The sequence below is a fragment of the Myzus persicae genome, unplaced genomic scaffold (genome assembly GCF_001856785.1).
Source record: "Myzus persicae strain clone G006 unplaced genomic scaffold, MPER_G0061.0, whole genome shotgun sequence".
Classification (NCBI taxonomy): Eukaryota; Metazoa; Arthropoda; class Insecta; order Hemiptera; family Aphididae; genus Myzus; species Myzus persicae.
Window position 1 is genome coordinate 497,971 of NW_019100913.1, and position 24,322 is coordinate 522,292.

At 25.8% G+C, this 24,322-nt stretch overlaps 1 protein-coding gene across 1 annotated transcript in view; it reads right to left on the reverse strand.

Moving 5' to 3' along the window:
* The window catches only part of LOC111026782 (neurexin-1-like), a 235,915-nt gene that overhangs the window by 13,513 nt on the left and 198,080 nt on the right, over positions 1–24,322 (reverse strand). The window contains exons 5-9 of the mRNA XM_022304917.1: positions 17,965–18,096; positions 15,699–15,862; positions 15,023–15,049; positions 11,460–11,618; positions 9,063–9,218 (exon numbers count right to left, since the gene is read on the reverse strand). Of these exons, the coding sequence (XP_022160609.1) occupies positions 9,063–9,218; positions 11,460–11,618; positions 15,023–15,049; positions 15,699–15,862; positions 17,965–18,096 (638 nt within the window). The remainder of the gene's footprint in view (positions 1–9,062; positions 9,219–11,459; positions 11,619–15,022; positions 15,050–15,698; positions 15,863–17,964; positions 18,097–24,322) is intronic.

Below are 24,322 nucleotides of genomic sequence, written 5' to 3' on the forward strand. Positions count from 1 at the left end.
GTATTAAATTAAATTCATTTTAATCATTCTTATTTCTTATTACCAAAATATGATAATGTACTTATTACGATTTACACTTGTTTTGTTCAAATTATTTTGTTATTTTGAATAGCTCTCATATGAAAGCAATAAATTAAAATAAAGAATAGTATTTAAATAAATACTCGAGAAGATAAATTGTTCATAGCATTAGTAGATCTTTGCTTTGTAGAATACGTTAACAATTGTATACGTTAGTAGGTATTGATATTTATACATTTATACGTCAAATTGGAACTGTATCCAAAAGAAATAGTTAATTAATTAAATATATTATTTTAAAATATTAAAAACCAGAATGGTTAGTTGTTTTAAACATCATTTGATACACTGTAATAAAAATATTGATGCATTGACTTTTTGAAATCGAACAAACGGTGTTTGCACTATAAATGTTTAGAGTTTATAAAAAACCAAGAACAACTGAAGAGGCAGTGAAAACATTCGAAGTAAAAGTCATTTTGAATTGCAAAATCGTGCAGTCTTATGAATATACCTTCCTGCTGAATCATTCTGAAAGTCAAAAAAAGGGGAAATATTTTAACAGGAAATTCTATTTTTATCCTCACGATTGTATACTCTCAATATATTATGTTTGTACGTGATGTGAAATGTAATAACATCTTCGAAAGGCAAAACGAATGAAAAGAAATTCAACTAAATAAAGAATACGGATAGATCAGGTAGGTAAGAAATAGAAACAGCGAACAAAACGAAAAATAAGAAGAAAATAATAATATAAGAAACAATATTTATTTAAAATCACCGACTACATAAATGCCTTGAAACTTCTACTATGAATCCACTTGGTCTCCGGGGGCCAAAGTGGACTGGGAAGAAATTAATTTTTTATTTATCTTTATTAATCTTTATAATAAAGTTATTCTGTCAAATCAGCTATAATTCTTTGAAGATCTTCATAATGATATGACCAGAAAACTTTATGTAAACAATCGTAACAACAGATACAAAGTTTTCCACAAGTTCAATACCATTAGTCGATTTTTGGCTTTTGCAGACAGAAAGTACCTAAGTGTATACTGTTTGTTGTTATTATTGTTATATCAAACTTATTGTTGTTGCTGAGATCAATCAGATAATATTAGAAATGGAATTAATTCCGAATAATATTTATAAGAAATTACTTGAACAATAATTTTTGTTCATTGGTTTTTACCAATTTTAGCAATTTTGATGGCTATTCACAATTTTTACAAAATAAAAATATTAATTTATAATCACTGGCTTAGATATAAAACTAAGCAAGTTGCCAAAATGTATCAATAAATACAATGCAGGTATGAGCTGAATAAAATAATGGATAAAAATATGGACATTACACCTTGAAACTATAGAGTATAGATTATACAACGTAATTTTCAAATAAAATAATTCAACATAGTTATCTATGTGCAAACTAAATATTATTATATTATTATCAACTATCTTATTATTAATTTCTCAGAAAGTTATTTTTTGTAGAAATTAATTAAAGCATAGTAATATTATGAACTATGAAGTACATTTGCGATAAGTTTGTGTTGATTTTTTAGTGAATAAAATTATTTAGCCAAGTAGGTGGGTTTAATAAATATTACATATTAATTTTTTTATAGAATAAAGTTTACAACACTAAATTAATCAACCATGTGGAAATTATTCAATCTTTTAATACTCATGTTAAATATAACTAATTAACAAATTAAAAAATAACAAAAATCATTTATTTATAGTTTATACAACAAATAGGTATTTGAAATAAAATACGTTGGCTTATGAAATTTACTTAATGTAAAAATCAAAACTGAACCATCAATAAATAGGTAAGTATTAACATTTAAAATAAATTATAAGAAATTAAAAAGTAATAAAATAATATGAATATAATATGATCAATTGCATTTATTTTATAATATTGTATAAACTTTGTATTTTCTACTCATTTTATAACTATGTTAAGTTCTATTACAAAATATGATAGTTTTGAATTTATTTTAAGTTTAAACTTTAAATTGAGAATTATTATATAATAATGCATCAAATTCATAGTATTTATTCCATACTACTTATTTATTTAAATGTAATAGTTAGTGAATTGTTATAGTCAAAGGCGGGCCAGTTAATGAAAATAATTAACTCAAGCTTTAAAGTTAAGTAAGAACGACATAAGATCGTTAAGTTAAAAGTAAATAGTTATAAAATAATGAATTTAACTCGATAAGCTTAAAGTTAGTATGGAACGAATATTATTTTAACTCAATTTAAAAACAGTCAATCAACTTTTAAAAGAATAAGAAGAATAAGAATTTTGGGTATATTGACCTAATATTATTTTGTAAAGAAACATAAAAGAAATTATAGTACCTATCATTGTTCATTACCATCATTAAAATAAAAAAATATTTTAAATACATATTGGTATTAACTTGATGGTTTATTTTAAAATCAACTGAAAAAGGGTAACTATCTGTTGTGAAGTAGATGTCTAGAGGAGTCACTGCAATAATGAATGTTTTGAATTTAATTTCAATAGTCATTGTAAACGAAAAGCGATTCTGACCAAAAATTTAGTGTCAGCATATACTACTTAGTACATTTTATGATATTATTGTGATTAAACTATTAAAGTCATTTATACAACTAATAAGCAACAATGGCAGTGTACTACGGTAGGTTGAATTCATGTTTGCCGGAAAAATTAAAATTGAAAATATCATTGTATGTTTATGATGATTAATAACATACTTTAAAAGTATCAAATACTCACAAACAATATTTATAATTACAAAAATATAAATAAAATCGTAATTTTTTGTTTAAATATCTAGTTTCTTCAAAATTTAAACTTTAAATACTTATAAACCAGAAGTAGACTAGGAATTCCAGACAGCCTCTTCGAAGCTATGTGCCCTATTAAAGACAACAACCAATTATTTCAATTCCCAAATATATTGATATGTATTACGCAATCTTGTGAATCCTATGTATTTATTGTTGTACAACTAATATTTATATCATTGTAAGCTAATAACCTTAATTTTTGATAAAAAGTAAAAAAAAAAAAATATTTATAAATAGAAATCGTGAATATATTTCATTGATATTTCTTGACTAGTAATATAAAACTTATGGTGAATCTTGTATTAAATTTTCCAGAATTCTAACCTAACAAAAGAATAGTATTAACATTTATGGAAACAAAAACTAAAAGTTTTATGAAAATTGTATCTTGTTGAAATTATAAGCTTAACATTTAGGGAAAATTTCAAGTATTTACTGTTATTAGTTTTTGAATTACCACGAAATAAGAAAACCATTCTATGAGACTTTGTTAATTAATGGCTGAATATTGTGTGTCTAACTTCAAACGCTCATAAAAAAATGATGTGATTCCATCACAATTTTTTTTATTAAATGTAGGAAAACTTATGAGGAATATTGCATTACAGTTTAAAAATATTATACATAAATAGAAAAACTTTTATGAATTTCTAACTCTAAGAAAACTGCAAATGTTCGTGATTTTTACGATTTTTGTTAATATCCGACTTAAGGCGATCATAAAAAAATCCTAAAGATTTATGCTCAACTTTTTTTTTAATTTCATTTCCATCAACTTACGAGAAATCTTGTATTAATTTTTCATATTTTTTAACCAATCAAACATTATTTTACTGACAATAATTTTCCTATGCCTATAAATAGCTTTAAAAGAGTAAAAATATTTTGAAGATTGTATAGCGTATAGTGTATACAATTTATAAATATTTTTTAAACATTTTATGTACCTACGGTTATTTTTTTAGAATCACTCCAAAAATCAAAATTGATTTTAGTTCGAAATCTTTTAATTTTTCCAGGCACTTTGAATACTATTGGGAGTTTTTACTTTTGACATCCTAAAGAAAACTAGATGCACTTTCCTACCACAAAATATGCTGAAGTAGAAAATCAAAGCATTTTTAATGGCCTAAAAGATGATGACAGGCACGCATCATTGTAAAACCAATACATTCATCGCTCCACTCATTTCAACAGACAATTAAAGTAGATAAACTTTATGTTGAATAACAAGAACCTAACTTAAAATTTTTTTTTAGGTTCTAGTAAATTCACATTTTTGATTATTAGTTTAGTTTAGTAATTATTCTAATATAATGGTATAACATATTCTGGTATATTAATTTAATAATAATAACTTTAAAATAAAAATCAGTATTTACATAGTTTATTTTAAAAGATATAAAGAATTCCATGAACAAATTTCAATGAGAATTTATATGGTTACTTATATAGTTATATAATATGTACTTGTACTATAGAAATTCATATCATGATTGTGGTAGTAACACTCGTAACGCATTGATATATTAAAGGCAAATAATCCTAAAAATCAATCGAACTAAAATACATTGTTCTTTAGTATTATAACATATGGAATGACGTGCTATACAAAATTAACAACAGTTTCTTAGAAATGTTAATATAAAATGTATATGAATAATCTTACAGGCCTTCTTATGTTTATGCTATTTGTAGAATATCGTTATTGCAAGAAGGTACATAAGAACGACTGACACAGCATGAATACAAACAGTAATTATTTGGAGATCAGTCCAAATAGTGTATCTACGTTCTAGGCTTTGAGCCTTAAAACAGGTGATGCGTGCTCTAAAGATAATAACGTCCAGTTTATTGGAAAATTAAATGGACCAAAAGCACAATAATTACATAGGATTTGCTAATGTTCTCCAATTGGTTTGTCGAATATGTCGATATTAGACAGTTTTATCTTCATAACCTCGACCGAACTCTTCGTTTCCGGTTAAATTGTTTTCCAACTACGCGTTATAACACACCGCTGTAACCATTTAGTAGCCAATCGTATAGATTCAAAACATTATTAATTATTTACTAAAATTCCTGAAATTCAAGTTCGTATATTACACGACCGAACAGTGAAGTATCAGCCGTTCACCTAGAATAATTGTAATTTAATGAATTCCTAGCTTAATATACTTCGTGTAGCAGTCCATAAAAAATTGATTTTCAAATGTATTCATTTTATAAAATTGTTTTTATAACATATACATTTTCACTACATTTTTATCATAATATATTATAATCAAAGCAATCATAATAAAAGTGTAACTATTAAAATCATAAACATATAAATACCTCAAGGTACAAAGATGTATACCTCATTTAAACTTATTAGGTACCAAATATAAATTCTCTTTATGGTGTAGAAAAAGACGTTATCATTTTACTTTAATAATTTATATTACATTGTGAATGTAGAGAAAGCTCGGCAGAATTAATACAATGCTCAACAGATTATTTAGATGCAATTTATAGTTTTATGACCTCAGGATTAGGGGAGTAATAAAAGAGAGTTTAAATTACAAATATAGAATAAATTAATGTTAATAATAATATAATGTTAGATTGTTTGGTCTACATATGTATATATTCAGTTTATACGTAGCAATGTAATATAAAATGGCGATGCTAATAGTATAAATGATGGGTGACGGATGAGTAACAATACAATTATATTCCGTACCTACGGTTGTCTATAATCAGTATATTGAAGTACATATTTTATTTATCTACACTTATTTTTATTTGGTATCTACTGTTTAGTAATTTTCCATTTTACCGTATTCACCGAGGTTCGGGTGCCTTTATGTTAATATTAATATTATTAATTTCAGTTGACTTTTCTGAAAATGTTAATATTAAAATATAATTAGCATATTATGCTGGATCAAGTATGTAAAAATGTATACTAATGAAATATTAATACAGTGTACTCTACACTCTGCAGGCATTTCATCGGTATACATATATATACAAATATCAGACTTTGAAAAACTGAAGTGATTATACTTGCCAACAGGATTTACAAAAAATACCCGATGTTGATGTTAGGACGGTGTTTAGAGTACTGGGAAGTTAAGCAGGATAATATTACCAACTATAGCTGTGGTAATAACGAAGAAAATCGCTACACTAATGACATATTACTGCCTCATGTGTTTGCACTAAAGTAATGTCATCTCATATTTCTCCCGAATAACAAGTCAGAAATAAATCATAATCATATTCGTCTTAAACATCTTGTATAATTGTAATTATTATTTACCATAACACAGCTCTCAAAATATAGAAAACATTTGATGTTCAATCAACAGTAAACCATATTTTATAATTTTCGCAACTATTTTTTAGAAATGATTGATCATAATATACCAATTTAACACATCTTAGAATTTAAAGAAAGTGATGAAAACAGACACTTATATGATTTGGCAAATTGTAAATGTATTTTCATTTTATTAAGTATATACAGTAAAATAATTAGGAATACAGTTAAAGAATACTTTTAAATACTTACTATACTTTTAAATTGAAATATTCTATGAAATGTTTTAAAACTATATTAATGGGTTATATTTAATTTAGTTAGGAAAGATAACTTTGCTGAATTTTTTTTAAGAGTTCTCTATTTATTTTATTATGGTCTAACACAAGTTTAAAATATTCTATAAATCCATCATAATTACACAATATGTTGGACTGTTAAGGTATGAATGTATGGTAGGCCATTATTTTGATTATTATTAGTTGTTTTGACTTCTTCCAATTTATTATTTTATGTTTCCATAATAACTGTTTTATTTTTATTTACTTTTCGTTTGCAATGAGCCAATGAACATCCGAAAATGACACTGTTTCATTATGGCGAGGATAATATGACGTAATACTGTAGTAGTACTTCACGATAACAGTATGGTTTCTTTATTAAAATTTCAAGGTAAAAAATTAATCACTTTTGTTAAATTTCTTTTTTTATAAGCCCATATGAGCTTAAGCCTCGGGTTTAACGCAATTTACTAGAGTTATTAGAAGAATCAACAACCTTTTATTCATCATGATCGAGGTTGTCGTCATTATTGTATTATGTATAACTTCTGTGTCTTTGTAAACTGATACCAACTTGCAAAATGAAACAATAGTAAATATTCTAGCTTATTAAAATAGTTAATATAATTAATCCATTTATAAATACATCTTTAAAACTTCTTTTGTTTGGTGATCCATTTGGTAAACATTACAGCGAAAAGAAGGCTGACTCACCAAAGTTAAACATTATAGTATGTAGCTTTTGGGGTTGATAATTTACTATTTTTATAGGATTATATAGCATTTTTTATGAAACGGTTCTTAACCTAATTAATATATTTAAGAAATTATTAAGAATAGTATTCTTTTTTGGGTCTAATATTACCGGTGGTATAATTTATCGTAATTTGCATTATTTGTGCTGACCTAAAATTTATTGCATCATATTCTCGAGACTTATTTAGGTTAGTTGAGACAAAGACACAATTGCAATATCAACATTTACTTGTATATTATTTAGATAAGAAAATTTTTGTTAGGTATATACTGAACATAATATGACCCAAAAACTGGACAAATACATCGAAACACATGGCAAACTGCTAATTTATCTAACTTAATCTTATAAGAGTTATAATATAATAATAATGTTTCAAATAATATCTATTCTCTTGTGTTAACCAAACTAACAATAGACTGTACCATTAAGTAGGTACTGGTAACAATAATAAAAAAGGATTGGTAGTTCAGCAAGTATTTTATAAAATGTTAGTACAATTGAATTGTGGCATATAATAGATCTAACTATCTAAGTTATTCATTTATTGAATTAAATATTAATAAATTAATTTCTTTAAACATTTCCATTTTACTTTGGGAAATTCTGTTGTTTTTCGGTTAGTTCATTGTAATTAAATTTAAGAAGAAATATATTTCCTTTGTGTTAATGCACTGGGTTAGACAAATATTTGAGTGGTAATATAAAGACAGAAAAAAAATTATTGTCATTACAAGAATAGCTCAAAACGTTTGTAACGTATTGGAAATACCTTTAGTTCTCGTTAGTTTCTAGAACGACAATAAAATGAAGGATAATGGATATATGTGCTAGACGGACGGCGACAATGGATGGCTCTTTAATAACGTTGCCTCAATCAATAATGAATGAACACAGGCTTTAAACGTTTCTGAACAATTAGTGGCAGCTGCCACTACCACTGCTATAGTGGTGTTTGACATAGAGTCTTATATATGCACTAAATCTGCTGTGCAATGCATTATTCCTATTTTAAGCTAATGCATAATGTAGAAACGTCATAATAGTAAAGAGCACTATAAAATATGAAAAAATTGTATCCATTTCAGGTTGTATGATGCTTGATATGTGTGATGTCGCTACATTATTATTTGTAATTAATCTCAGCTTGAGTCTTTTATTTAAGTACCTAGTAGACATAACAATGTAATAGTAGACGTTTTTTTCTTAAAAACCAAATTTAAATAAAAAAAATTAACATTTAACCGACACTAAAACAATGGTTTTTTTTTTATTTGACTGCTGTAATGCAACAAATAGGTGATTTTAATAGTTAAAATAATAAAGTAATAAGTAATATTAAATATTTAAAAATAAGTTTCATGTCCGTCATAACATAGTTATTTTAAATTAAAACAATCATAACTATATAATTATATACTTATATTATACCACATATAGTACATAAATACGTACAAGAGTTATAAAACAAAAGCATATTATGTATTATATGAATGGGCATATTATTTTGTATACATTTTAACAGTAAAAATGTTCATATTTAGATATCTTAAGCAAATAATGTGATAGATACCTACATTATAGTTACAGAAGCGCTTTTATAATTACAATGGATGGAGATATGTACGTCATTAATCATTTTATTAAAGGTAACTTTAATTAAACTAATGATGAGGAATGATGGGGTTTCACTGTATCTGATATAAAAATATGAATCCTAGTTATAAATAATGATATTATTTTGATAGTTAGATGTATTTAATATTGTTTTTACGAAGTATCAAAACCTACTAGAACAATATGGCTTTTCTAAGATCAATAAAATATTTTTACTTACGAGGAATGATCGGGGCGTAGACAGGCACACAGGATCGTCCATTCCAAAGTCTTGGCACGAAAATTGCAATCGGCCATATACTTGTATAGTCGAAATGCCAGTTTTTCCCATTTCTAAGAAATCGTATTTATTTACGCCATCGGAAGTATACTCCACCTATAAAAGTAAGTTAAAACACAGCAAAGATCGCAAATTAATACACCAAAAATAATTATTTTGGCACCGAGATCTCAAATAATTTTGGCTTAAAGGTGGTTTAAATAGTTAAATCTAATCTTAGATACGTATTATTAAGTCCAGTTAGTTAAAAAATGTTATTGTACCAACGAATAGTATAGATAATTTTTTTAAGTTAAACTCAATGAATATACAATTAAAATAATTAACACATTATATAGAATTCAAAATAAACAAATAACATTTTTTCATTTTCATTTTATTTTTAAACTAAAATCCATCATTTATTATTACGGAATTCGTTGTTGGACCGGTACCCACTAATTATCTGACTAGGGGACGTTAAAAAGCCTCCTTGGTGAATTATTCACACGCAATATATCGTTTACACTTAGCAATATTATTATTACTATGCAATAAGTAATGCTATTTCTCTAATGTATATTTTGAGAAGCATAGGTCAATGTTAAAATAATCTTTATAGTTGAACTTGTAACATTTTAAACGTAAACAACATGTCAAAAGAAAATTATATTTAAATAAAATTAAGTCAAGAGTTATCCATCAGTTGGTCACAATAATATTATGTCATGACATGAATGTATCAATTTTGCATACTCAATGCGCCGTCGTTTAAATATGAATATAATTACGAAATACAATATTTTTATAAATTATATTGTTGTATTGTCCGTAAAATAGGTCCGGTAAAGTAAAACATAATATCATATTATTATTACAAAAATAAATAATGCATGATAAATAAATATTGATAGTGAGTTAATAACTAAAATATAAATTTGTGATTTGCGATAATATGTAGTACCTACCAATAAAATATCGACTTTCATACAAAAAACAATTATAATAACTTAGGTTGTAGACAATACTAATAGATCCCAGCAGGTTAATATTTCGTTTTGAAACTGTATACAATAACTTGTATTATTGTAATATTTGTTTAATAAATAAAGTTACACGAGCATTATGATTTATTTTGTTTATTAATTAAATTTAGATTTATTAACAAATGCAGTTATTGTGTAAAAGTTAAAATATTTTTATTTATTTTAAATTGTAAACAATCATAATATAAACCTAAAGAAAAATATTAATAATGATGAAACTATGTTAACTTAACAAGTTAATTTAAGAATATACTACATGATAACATAATAAATATTGTGTATATAACACGGTTTTATTTTTTTGCCATCAATTTGGTTATTTAACTGTACATACAAATGTTATCTAAAATAATTAAATACTAATATGATATTTAATTGGTGGAGTTGGGGTGATTGTGAACTTGTTTAGTACGTGGTATAATAGAATACATTCAAGTTAATAAAATAAATAAGTATATATTTATATTTTATACTAATCGAACATTTTTGTTATTCATTATAAGAAAACCATGTTTTTTAATCAAATATGATGACATTTCAAATGTAGTTCTAAATAAAAAACTTAAGATGTGTAGTGATTTAATTTTAAAAAATAAAAATAATAAGAGAAACGTTTTGAACAATGTGAAAATATAATACTAACTACAATTTTTATTTATAACAGCTGTATTACACGGGATGGCCTGGGGATAAATGAAACCGAGACGGGCAATCCACTTGAGGCGGATAGATTATAAGTAACTATATTTTCTTACGTGAACCAATTTCAAGCAGAATTAATCATATATGTGATAATAATTTTGATAATATTAATATCAGGTAAGCCATTTTTAAATAACTGGTAAAATCTTTTATCTAAACCTTTCATACATTTTCAGAATCAGTGAAGTATTTTTCGATTCTTTAAGCCACAGCAACATACACTTTGTACTTCTAACCTAATATTTTTAATCTAATTTCTCTAATTTGAATATTGTTTATTTATATACATACTTATTTCAATATTATAATTTTACAATAAAAAATTAGAAATAAATCATTTCTATTTTGTATTATAAAATGTGATTTCGTGGAAAAAACTTTTTGGAAAAATGGCATTGAGAAAAATAACTTTGAGAAAAAAAAATCTTGAAAAACAGATTGGGAAAAGTGGTCTCCCCTGTCCAATAAAGTATTGTTATAATTGAAGAACAAAATATAGTTTGTAACGAATGTTATAAATCATAACTTATAATCAGAGTTTACCATTTCACCAATAATTATTACTTAAAGTTATTGTACCATAGAATATAATAATATTTATATATTTTACTTTTCGAATGCATCCCACGAAGTTTGTGCTCGCTTTTGTGCCCGGTAACGCAACGGTGTTATCACTGCCACCCAGGTATAAGTATCCTAGGGTCAAGGACGTAAACGCACCCGCAGAACTCCCTTGTTCACCGTACACTTCGTCCACTGTCACGGCCAGCTGTAATAAACAATGCAAATACGTATAATAACGGTATATATTAGAGATAGAATGAGTGTGGTAGATAGAGACACAGATACAGACATAAATAAATGCACTGCTTTTTTTCTTACACCAAGAGAACGCGATCGTAATAAATCATATTTTCACGGTAAGCACATATTATTTAGAATCATTGCTCTATTTTAGAACTTGGGCACATAATTAAACGCCATTGCCCTTTATACAAAATACAAAATATATTTCTGAGTCTTTTTTTTTGTGACGCACCTCTGCTGGGCTTAACGGTGACATTTATTATACGATTTTTTGTACACATATAAAAACTAGGTAGGTACTATACTCAGTAAATTCCCCAAAAATAATATCATACAATAATATTATTATTCTAATAGAAATGGGACTCATACAATTTGTAGACGTTAGTTTGGTTTGGTAAATTATATTCAGTGACAAATGGAATGGAATTCGCATAAATCTAATTCCATTTAATTCCATTCAAATTGGAATGTAAAATGCAGTTGATATATACCTATATATATTTATGTGTTAATATGCGTGCCAAGTTCTTAAGCCTTTATTTATTAAATTGGATTCATAAATTTTATTATGCAAAGACTGCGTGCTCTACGTTATATAACACTAACATATAATATGGTAATGAATTTCTGCTTTAATTTGCTACCATTACCATAATATAATTTACTGTTTATTTATATATTTTTATATTTGTTATAATATAAGTTATAACTTATGATGAAATATAAATTGAGATACCAGAAAAATGAACAATCAAAAATGGAGGTCCCGATTCATTATCATCTATAATGCCAAGGTATCTATTACCAATTTTTATTAAAATGCAATAATAATAATAATAATAATAATAATAATAATAAAAAATAAAATCATAACCTCCTTAAGAGATACTGATAAAATGAACCAACGGTGGTAAAATAAGCTCAGTTGCAAAAAAAAGAATAAGTACGTATCATTGATTACATGTTCCCAAGATACGTCATATTATTATGTCAGATTAAAGTGTTTATTTTGTCTTGAATAAATAATATTTAAAATTATGAAATTCACATTTAGTAAACAATTGTAATAATAGTTTACGACAATAATGCTTTACTAACAAATCGTCGAGAATATTGTTTATGAATTCATACAAAGTTTACACAATGTTTGCCTAATATTAATTGGGACATAATCAATTATTATAACAAATCATATCGTCAAAATACAAGTTACACATTCAAATAAACATTGTGAAAGTATAATTATTCCATAGTAATTAAATGTCGATGCGTCGACAAAACATTTTAATGATCAGTAGTTTGTTTCAAATTATAATTCCATTAGATATTGAAGGTACAATTAATTTATATAACTGCTAAAAACGGAAAAAGGAAATAGTATATAATGATATTATGTTATGCATATAATTATTTCTTTGTACTCGAATGTATATCTAACGATACTTAAGGATCATTTTTAGTGAACTATACTACAATTAAAATATTTTTGTTTTAATGTGTTTGTGCTACAATAGATTTCTCCTTTACATAAAACACAACGTTTTACTTTACTTGTTTGCTTAAAAAAGTCTAGTCATGTTTTGTTAAAACAATATTTCGCACATATTTTCGCGCAACTATTGTGAATTATGAACGACAATAATATAACAATAGCACCATACATTTTTCACATATTCACAAATATTTATTTTCCGTATTCTCGAGACACGTTAATTTATGTTGCTTATGACGTTTGTATTTATTTGGTTGGCGTTGCGTAAACGTTGACAGTATTGACACAACGTATAATATTTAATTTGTGTAAAGGTTATTAAATTTTTCAAAATTAATAATTGAACTTCAATATTTGAATCAAATTTAATGAAGTTGTTTATTTGATTTTATTTGTAAATCGTAAAAATAAATGTTAATTCACACTGCCTACACTTTATTCAATCAAATACATTTTGATGTGGTCACTGAAAACCAAAACTCTCAAGGTAGACTGTATTCAAAGTTAAGATATTTCCAAGGGTATTTGATAACCTTTAAATTAATAACTGGCTTTTTTAGGGAATATTTTCTGTTGTTGCTATAATTGGTATTTTGGTATTTGTAACAAAATCAATTTAAGCTAAAATTGTAACAGATATTGACGTTGAATATAAACTATAATTAACGGGCATAATAAATTGATTTTAACATTTCACATGTTAAAATATTTATAGTTATTGGTATTTGCTATTCATATTTTATGTATTCTTTGTACGTTTAATAATAGTTTTATTTATGTTTGTATTGATTTAGTTTATAATCTACAATTAAAGAAAACAAAAATAGTAAAATGTAGGTGTAAGATAAACGAGTAATAAAAATACTAAATAGCTATAATTAGTACACGGTTTAATTTTCTGTGGACAATTTAAATAAAATTCGGTTTATACATACATTATAGTTTGGCAGATTAATTAATAATGTTGGAAAAGCAAGTTTTTTGTGATAACAACGAACATAATAAACTTTTTTTTTAATCGAGATCATTATAATTTAATTTTGCATATTATAATAATCATCTTGAGATTCCACCAGACTCAATTTAATATTTTTTAGTAATTTATTTTAAAACCAACAGTATATTAAAAGCAGTTATTTTCTTGACATTTCTGTTTAAAATTAAATTATGCACTCGAGTCTATAGAAAAACGTATTTTTCTAAAGCTGTAGTTCGCTTGATATCATGACTAATCAATAATAATTATGATATACTGACTATAATATATTGATTGCTTATAACAAGCATTCATTTTATTGTAAAAATATTTTTGCAGTAGGTACATTCTTTCGCTACTTAAATGTTTTAACAGCGACGAAATACATTAAAAACATATACATTGGTAAGTTGTTATTTATTGAAACAATTTTTACTTATTTTAAATTTCATATAAAAATATAAATTTACATAATGAAATTGAATAATAATTTCGTAATGAAGTCAACCTTAATGCATACGATATGAGTCATGACAATTTGTGTATGTATCTCATTTAGCACATAAGCAGCAGACAAACAATTTTCCTACCTGACAAGTAACTTAGTGTTCTTATTTTATTCAAATTTTCAGTACATCTTACATTGTTGAATAAAAATTAATGAGCAATGAAGCACATTTATAGAAACCTTGTTTACAACGGTTTCTGTAAATTATTAAAAATTTTTTTTATCAAGGACTAAGCGAGTACGGTTCTTATAATATTATTTCGTGTAATTATAACTTTTGGTAAAATGTTCAAAATCATGTTCATAATAATTATTATGGTTACTTTTTTTGGTATTATAAAGATTGCAATACATTTTTTTTTTTATATTTGTTTAAAAATTACAAACCTTGCAAAAACTGGTGACTGCAGATATCTAAAAAAAAAACATAAAGTTATGATTAGTTAAAGGCAATATTTCACAGTTATAGACACAATATTCAGACATAATTAGTTATCTCATCTAACATATTATCACAATTTATATACGTGATTTAGTGTTTATTTATTTTTGTAATATAAAAAATGTATATAATAGTTTACATAATATTATAAAATAAACAATACATATTAGTTTGGTAAATTAAATTAAATTTTTTTAAATATTTTAAACTTTCCGAGGTCATTATTTTACAAATTTTAGTATTAAAATATTAGAAAATTTCACGAAATATGTTGCATAGCAAAAATGTAATTTAAAACGAAGTCGCTATTATAGTATATGTATTTTTTTTATTTAATGCTATATTCGTTAATGCGACTTTCAACATTCAATTTAAATTTTCTTTTAAATTTTTCTTTGTCCAATATGAATACAATTTTTCAGATATTTTAAGAAGAAAATACGCTCTTAAATATTTCATGGAAGTCATGAACTAATCCATTGCCCACTGCCCTCTTATCGTTTGCTGACAACCACTTTCAAAATTAGAAAATTTAGTTTTGACGGATGAACAAACTGCCGTGTGTCTGATGTCTGTAAGAATTAATGTCTAAAGAGCAATATCGAGAATTAAAATCCTTACCCCTTGTACTTTGCGTGTGACTGATATCTTATGCCATTGGTTATCGTCAAACCTTATTCTGTTTGGCTTTATAAACATATCTAATGAGCCTGTGCCCACTCTCATCGTCACTGTAATACCACCAGTAACGATACCCACATTTAAGTAGTTACTAGAGCCGTCTCCTGAAACATAAAAATATACAGTTGTTATAATCACTTTTGGTATTGTTCAAATAATCGTGATTATGTAGCCACAAACGACGAATTCTAAAGTGCGCTGTAAAAATAATGACTATTGCAGTATAGTTAAGTACTAATAAAATTTAGTATACTAGATTATTTGGTATTGCGATTCTATTAAATATTAAAAATAACATTAAATTACATACTTGATATGTATTTTTTTTATTCATTAATCATACATGTTTAAAAGTTACAAGCAATGGTTTTAGTTGACCGGAGCTATCAAAATCATTTATTAAATATTTATTATTACATTTAAATATAAAAAAAAATAATCATTCTATCCGTGGTTGAGTGATTAACACTCGGTAATCAACAATACACTTGACACAAGATATTACATTTTGGCATTAATTATTAGTTATTTATTCAACTACTATTGGTAAAAGATGGATGATCATTTTTGATGCGAACACTTAAACGTTTTCATTACGTATTTGATAGGTAGTTAAATAAAAAATAGTAAATAAATGTATTGCTTATTACAACTTCATCTTAAACATAATAAACTTATTCATAATATTATATATTATTTTCTAAAAAGTTTACTTTCGTGTTTAATTATTTTCATTCTTAAATTAACTTGTAGTTATAAAATTTGGTTAATCTATATTAATATTAGATATGATTTAATATAAGACAATTTAATTCGGTTAGATAAGATATTAATTTTTGGTCGTAAGATGCTAACACTCTATAAACACTCTATAATAGCAATTTGATTGATGGACATTAAATGTCGGTAATTACTTGGATTAATATATTTAAAATTATTTTATCTGAAAATGATTCTAAACGAAGTTTTATTCGTAGACTTGGCTTGGAATTTTATCATGCAGGAAGTTTATAGATTTTACATTATAATGAGAACATTAGAAATGTAAGCATACTTAATTTAAGCACATATAGTTTATACTTAATTTTTAAACGGTCACATATTATGTCACAAGCACACTTTCTCTCGACACCTTAACAAAAAAATGGTGGAATTATTTAAATGCCTTGCCGAAAAACTGGCCACCCACGTCATGTTCAAGCAGCCAGTCTTAGGATGAGATACATTAAGGTCGGCCCCTTTGTTTCAGTGTGCGTAATATCGTCTAACGTATATTATGTTCATATAAATTACGTAAAAGTTATCTAAACAGTCGTGGTTAGTACACCGGATTTCTTACTATTATTTATTTTGTGCAATTATTTACATCGATAATAATTTGTATTTATGTCGCAAACAAGTGTTTATTAATAATGAAAACCGAAAAACAATATTCTACTCATTATTACGTTTTTGAATCTTTGTAGGATTTTATCTTCCATTATTTACAAGAGTAAGTGTTGTTTACTACAGCTATGATTTATTACAAGTGTTTGAGGCTTATTCAGACATTATTATTCACGACCCCACAAATGAATAAATTTCATTAGATAGGAAAACGTGATGCAGTATAAGAGAACAACTGGTTAACCTTAAAAACGATTTATATGATATAGATAATTATACGAACAATATTATTATGTTAAATCTCAACTGTCTACGAAAAATATACCAACAAGTACAATAATTGTAGGTAATTTAATCCAATATTATCAAATGAAAATAACTTGTTTTATACATTTTAACAATCAACTTTCATTATGATAATATTTTCATACATAATCAACCAAATAATGTTGAAATATTATGTTTAATGAAACAATTATTTAATATTTAGCAATATAAATACTAATTAACTAACATTTCAAGTATTATGTTGAATTTATTAATTTTAACATCACGTCGACAACATTTGCCATAGATTGTTTCACTGTTAATTGTATCCAAAGTTATTATAGTTGAAATATTTTCTTCACAAATACATTTTATATTTTTATAAACTACTAACTAATAAATTGTAATTAATTACTAAAATATGTCTAAATGTGCAGAATCCAATTACTTACAAATTTAATAATTTAAAAATAATTACTTATGTAATATCATTTTTAATGAGAAATTAGTATATTTTTAAGTTTATTTAATGCAACGCAAATTTTATTCTTACCCATGTGGTAAAGCAGTCCAGCTGGTTTTTTAGTTTTGAAATGTAATACGAATGAATCTCCTTCGGTGTTGCCGTCGAATGCATATTTCAAAAATTCTCCTCCAGTAAATGAAGCTTCTGCCATTACCTTATCTGTGGGTAACAACAAATAAAATTCTGTTTACTATTTTGAAAAATAATAATTTAGTTGACACATTATTAATTGTACCATGATACAGAAAATTCATTCCCAAATAAATAATAATTGTTGTGCTACTTAAAACCACTAGCAGACACGGTGTACACACAAATAGCCAAAACTACTTTGGATTTACTTCTACTTTTGAGTAGATGGGCTTTATTTCTATCATATTTTATAATTAAATTAGATAAATTATCTTCACTCGTTTGAATTTTTAAGTTTTTGAACAGTTCCAATGAAACTAGAAATTCATATTATTAAATATAGAAAAAAAAACAATTCAGTTTTTAAATTTTATATTTTTTTAACTCATGTGGTTTTGTGTACGATGAAAATATGTAATGTATTAAATTGATATGTTTAAAGTATAGAGGTACGATTTTGAACTTTGAAGTGTCTTAGTGTAGGTACAATAATATTAAAAATCTTTTAGTGCTCATCTGAAGTAATTTTTCTTCTTTTGATGAAGGTATACCTAAGCAGTATACTTTGAAAAAATTTTGATATTTAAAATGTTTATCATCATAAAACATGTATTTGCGGAAACAACAGATTTTAAAAATATAAAATTGTCTATTAGTCTAGTTCAGTGGTTCTTAACCGGTGTTCCGCGGAACACAGATGTTCCGTGGACTTGGTATAAGTGTTCCCAGAAAAAAATTTGTTTAGTTTCATTGTCTTAACATTTTGACTTTTATGGACTTCCAAAACACAAAAGTATAAGACGTGTATTATAACAATGTACTGTGTAGTTTATTGACTCCATTATTCAAAAAAAAAAGTAGACTGCATGTTTCCTTCAGTTAAAAATAACAATAAAATAATTCATATTATAACAGAACATTTAGCATTATTAAAAGAAAAAATCATGAAATAATTTCCTGACTTGAATATTGAACAGTTTGAATATATATGAAATCCATTTTCTACCATCAATACGTCATGTTTTGATTTTACGTTTGTAGGAGAGGAAGAATTCTTAACGTATAACAGATCGACCTCTCAAAATTAAAATTTTCAAAATAACAGTATTTTGGATTTCCGTTCAAACAGAGTTTAAAACAACGATTTCAATTTTATTACAATTTTTAACATCTTACTTGTGTGAGCTTGGATTTTAAACATTTACGAATATCAAGACAAAGAACGAGGAAGGCTGAAAAATATAGAAGAGGAAATGAGAGAAGCAATATTCTACATACGTCCGAATATTGAAAATATTTGTAAGAGTCATCAGGTTCAAATATCTCTTACAAATTACCTATTCCATTTCAAATTTTTTAATTTTTTTTTAAACTTTCTTTATTATTTTATTATTTTTTAGTGATAACACTAACATGTACTCGAACTGTTTTAAGTTTTACATGCATTGTTTAATATATTAAAAATTAAAAAATGTATATATTACTAATTTTATTACTAATTTATTTTACGGCTGTCTTCCGCGAAAATATTATAAAATGTTAAGTGTTCCGTCATTAGTTTAGTCAACGTTAAGTATCACTGGTCTAGTTGTATATAGTTTATACAAAAATTAACTATTAATTTTCTATTTAAATAAATTATAAATTATTAAGCTAGGTAACATTTATTTTTTAGTATTATGAACCTATCAATGGCTAACTAAGGAAACCCGTTATTTTGATATGTTAATAATAATAGCCTATATTATATTCTTATTAATAACGAAGTGTCAATATATTTATTTTGTTTTATAACGAATAAGAAAACTAAACAAATACAGGAAATAATGTTTTGCCTAATATTTGCGTATCCAACTGGCGAGCATACAGTAATATATTGAAACTAATTATTATATGAACATAATTTGTAATTATTTTGAATTTTATAAATTGCTTATAATTTTGAGCTTATAAAATGGTTTATTAGACTTTTTAAGAGTTTTTATTGTTTTACGTACAGCATAAAATAAGCTAGGAATTAAAACACTGATATTGATTTATGACTTAAATAAAATTATGTACACATCATAATTTATACAATGTCATTCTAGCTATGTATTGATTTTTCAGTTAGTTAATAACATTGGTACATTTAAATTTAGTACCTGTATAACTATACTTTATATTAAAATAAACAATATTTAGAATCTTTGCATACTTTGTTTTATTGTGCCTCTACAACAGATATTAAGGTGCATATTATATAGCCTAAAGTATTGAAAAAATAAAAACTCAATTCTTCAAACATAATAGATTATAGGGTTACACCTTTATCAACAGCTGAATCCATACTTAATTCATTGTTTTCAAAAGACAAACTTATTATGTTAAAATTACAATTAGTGTGGTTACATTTTGTTTTAAATTAATAAGATACTTATAGTTGCAAACGAGGCTGCCTATCTTAAAATTTGTTTAATATATCAAAACACTATAATTACATTTCCTAAAGCAGATAAAAAACCGTGAGTCACATACATTTGAATGAAGTTTCAAAAAAAAGTTATAGGAACATTAAAGTATTTATCGTGCATAAAAAAAATAAGATAGAGTGGGTGTTAAGTCTGATTACAATAATGGCATTTTGAGCTTGCCTGCTAGCACAATAGGATTGTGCCGATAGACAGCTGCTAAAAGTTAAAGAAAAAAACAACTTGTGTGTAATGTGTGTACCTATTCACATACAATTTGATTTTTTCAACGTTTTACTTTCATTGTACTCCTCAGTCAATACTTCTACGACTGTGAGGAAAAAAATGTACTTACTGCATTTACAAATATTTGGCAGAATGTGTGTGTATAGGAGGAATAAATACGAAGCAGGATTTCAACTTATTGCCCACATTTGGCAACATTTCACCAATATTAATGTAAATTAAGAAAATTAATTTTAAAAATAATTGAAAATACGTCTATTTTCAATGTTATTCATCTATTAATATTATAAATGTTGTAACGGACATAATATTTTGTGGGTTTGAAACATCCTTGGGGACTTATGACCCTAAGTTCCACAATATCGAAGCATATACATACATTTATATGTAGTTTAATAGTATATATTATACCCAACACTAAATTTTACTTTTTAAAATAAAAATGCCTTATTGCCACTTTACTATTACGGTATTTCAAGTACTTTCATTATTTATAAACGATAATCCTATATTTTATACTATTTTCTTTATTTCTTAATCTATGACAGAATTTATATTTCTAAGAAATATTTACGTATAAATATCGAATATATTGAACCAATATTTTTTTATTCATAACCATTTAATGTTTGGGTAAGAGGGGCGAAGTGGCTATATAATAATATGGAACTCCCCGTGAAATGTTGGAGCACTGGTTCTTGAATCTAAACCATAAATTCTTTCTAACAATAAACTATCGGTTCAATAACCAAAATGTATGCATATACATGTCGTAAATATAACGGCTGTCTTACAAAAAAAAACTAAAATCAATCAGATAAAAAAACGGATTTTCTTGCAAAAATAGTGAAAGAAAATCGAAGAAAAAATCATCCGGTACGTAAATGAATTCCTTTTAAGTATTAATATTTTTTAAGATAAGATTGTATTAAATTTTAAGCTTTTTGAATGAGCGAAACAAATTGAAGATATTTATGGAAAAAAAACTAAAACAATCGAAAATTGAAAATGTCTATGAATAGCTGAAAATGTTTTGAAAATTCTATCATAATAGAATAAAGTACTTTATGTATAAAGTACTAATATAAATAGTCGGTGATTCGTTTTATAATAACAACAAAATAAGAACTGGTTCCATGAGAAACAAAAACTTAATATAGTTTTGAATTGCCGGTCATATTGTAATTGCAATATTTCGTACATTTTATAACTCCTAACTTTTTTTTGTCCCCTGAACAATGTTCTATTATTTTGGGAAACATTTTTGTTTGCCCTGTGTAAATGTATAATACAATTTTTAATTTTAAATAAAATATATTAAACTATGTGTTATAATTTATTTATAACACAAATAATACGCTTCACGTCATTAGACAATGTTCAAAATAATTTTAATGTGCTTAAGGTAATGTACAGTTACAATTTTTTTTGAAAATATTATGGTAACGCATTGTTTGATAACCACTTTGATTGTTGGGTATCGTGGCGTATAACGGTATCCTACGTAATTTTCGATTAAACTAATGTATCATGAAAATATTTCATTAAGACTTGCGACGACAATTTATAATACGTGCAGAATTACATACGAGCATATTATTTTACATGGCTACAAAGCAAAAGGCAGTAATATCAAAAGATTATGATAGTGAAAAATGTGTGTTTTAGTTACACCACAGTTCAGTTTTTACAATGAATCTACTATACTGTGTTAAATGAATATCACAATTTAAAAGTTCAATAAATATATAGCAGAAAGGGAAGAAAAGAAATGCAAATGTCTAGTCAAATTCATATTATCGTTAGACAAAGCAATATAAATAAAATGTTCTATGCATATTATGATTGTCTGTGCATAGTGGGCATATGTTGAGCTCCAACCGGGAGATGGGGAGGGAGTTATAAATATAATATGTCACATCAAGTAAAGAAGTACCAACAAAACTGCTTTTAGTATCGACTAAGTGTTAAAATGTCAGAGCATTGAAGTATTTGCATAATATATTGTACGTGATGACATCAACGCTAAGACGCCAAACTCTAAGACGCCCACTTAACTTGCATACAGCTCTATATCGTTGGATCACCGTTCACTCTCATCAACAACCATTGTTAAAATACGAGTGATCCTTAGAAAACGGTCGCACAGTAAATTATTATAGGTATACTAAACAATCGTACCTACACCAAATAGACTCCTCCAATGTCTCGCCAATTGGCGTAGAAATGTTCAGAAAATGATGACAACTGACCGTAATAACTCAAGAACGCATATTATGCAAAATGGATATGAATTCAAACTTTGCATACCTCATCTAAAACAACATCTGTTAGAAAAAAGAAAAGATCGATTCCGATGATGCAACCGCCACGAACCAATAAATTCTCTAATATAAAACAAACAACAATATTTAAAGGCAATATTACAAATTGATCAAGCAACATAAAGCAGTTGCAACAAACCTCAATGCTACGTCTCTTGTTTGTTCCAGTTGAAACAAACAATGTATTTGAATAAAATAGTTGTATTACAATAGGTCTGGTTCAGATTAAAAAGTTGGGCCATAATGCTCCTTTAATAAACAAGTGCAACAGGATAGATTTGAAAAAAATACATTTATGATGGCTATATTTTTATCAAAAATGATTATATATTAATTTTACGAACAATTTTTATTATTGTCAACACTTGTTCATCCTAGCTCACCTCATACAATAGTTATTTCAGAAAAAAAGTTATAAAAGAGGACAGCAGTTAGTTATAGTAGTATCTGCTAGAAAAAAAACTCTGGATAAAAAGGTAGTTTTTTGTTATTAAATGTTTAAAAATGTGAAGCTAATAACAAGTATAAATACAAGTAGGTATCAGGTATGTTAATTTTAAATATATCTTTGTTTTTATTTATTCAATGTTATTTATTAAAGGCTAATCAAGTTATTCTACTATTTATTATATTGATCATGTTATAATATTAAATAATTAGTTAAGTCCCACCGACGTTTGAAAAACTTACTTAGATTAGAGCTGAAATAAAATGTAACACTATCGTAAACAGTTTTTTTAGCTCAGTGAAAACGTAACTAAATAATAAATAACTACTATTTAAATAATTTATATTTGAACCCTTTCGCAAAGTTATTTGAACTTACATTAAACCTATTTGAGAAATTTAATTTAGACTTTATACATTATATATAACACCATTTATTATGACTTTTGAAAGGCAATCGTATTTTTATTTTAAAACTTCAATAAAGGACTTTTAATTTTTAAATTTTTTTATTAATATAATACCTTCGATGACATGGAATATTGGGTTAACTAATAACTCAAGTCTATAATGTATGGTTACGTGCGCTCATTCTAAATATTAATTTAAAATTTTAGTTTCAAGATTGGTGGCTGTGATGAATTTAATGATGTTTTGCTATGCTTTGAGGGTGATTGTGGAGTATTTTGGCTACTGATTTGGGCAAATTGTAACCTATGCTGATGTTGTGGTATATTAGGCATTCAGTGATTGATATTATGTGGTTGATATTGACTTGGAAACCAC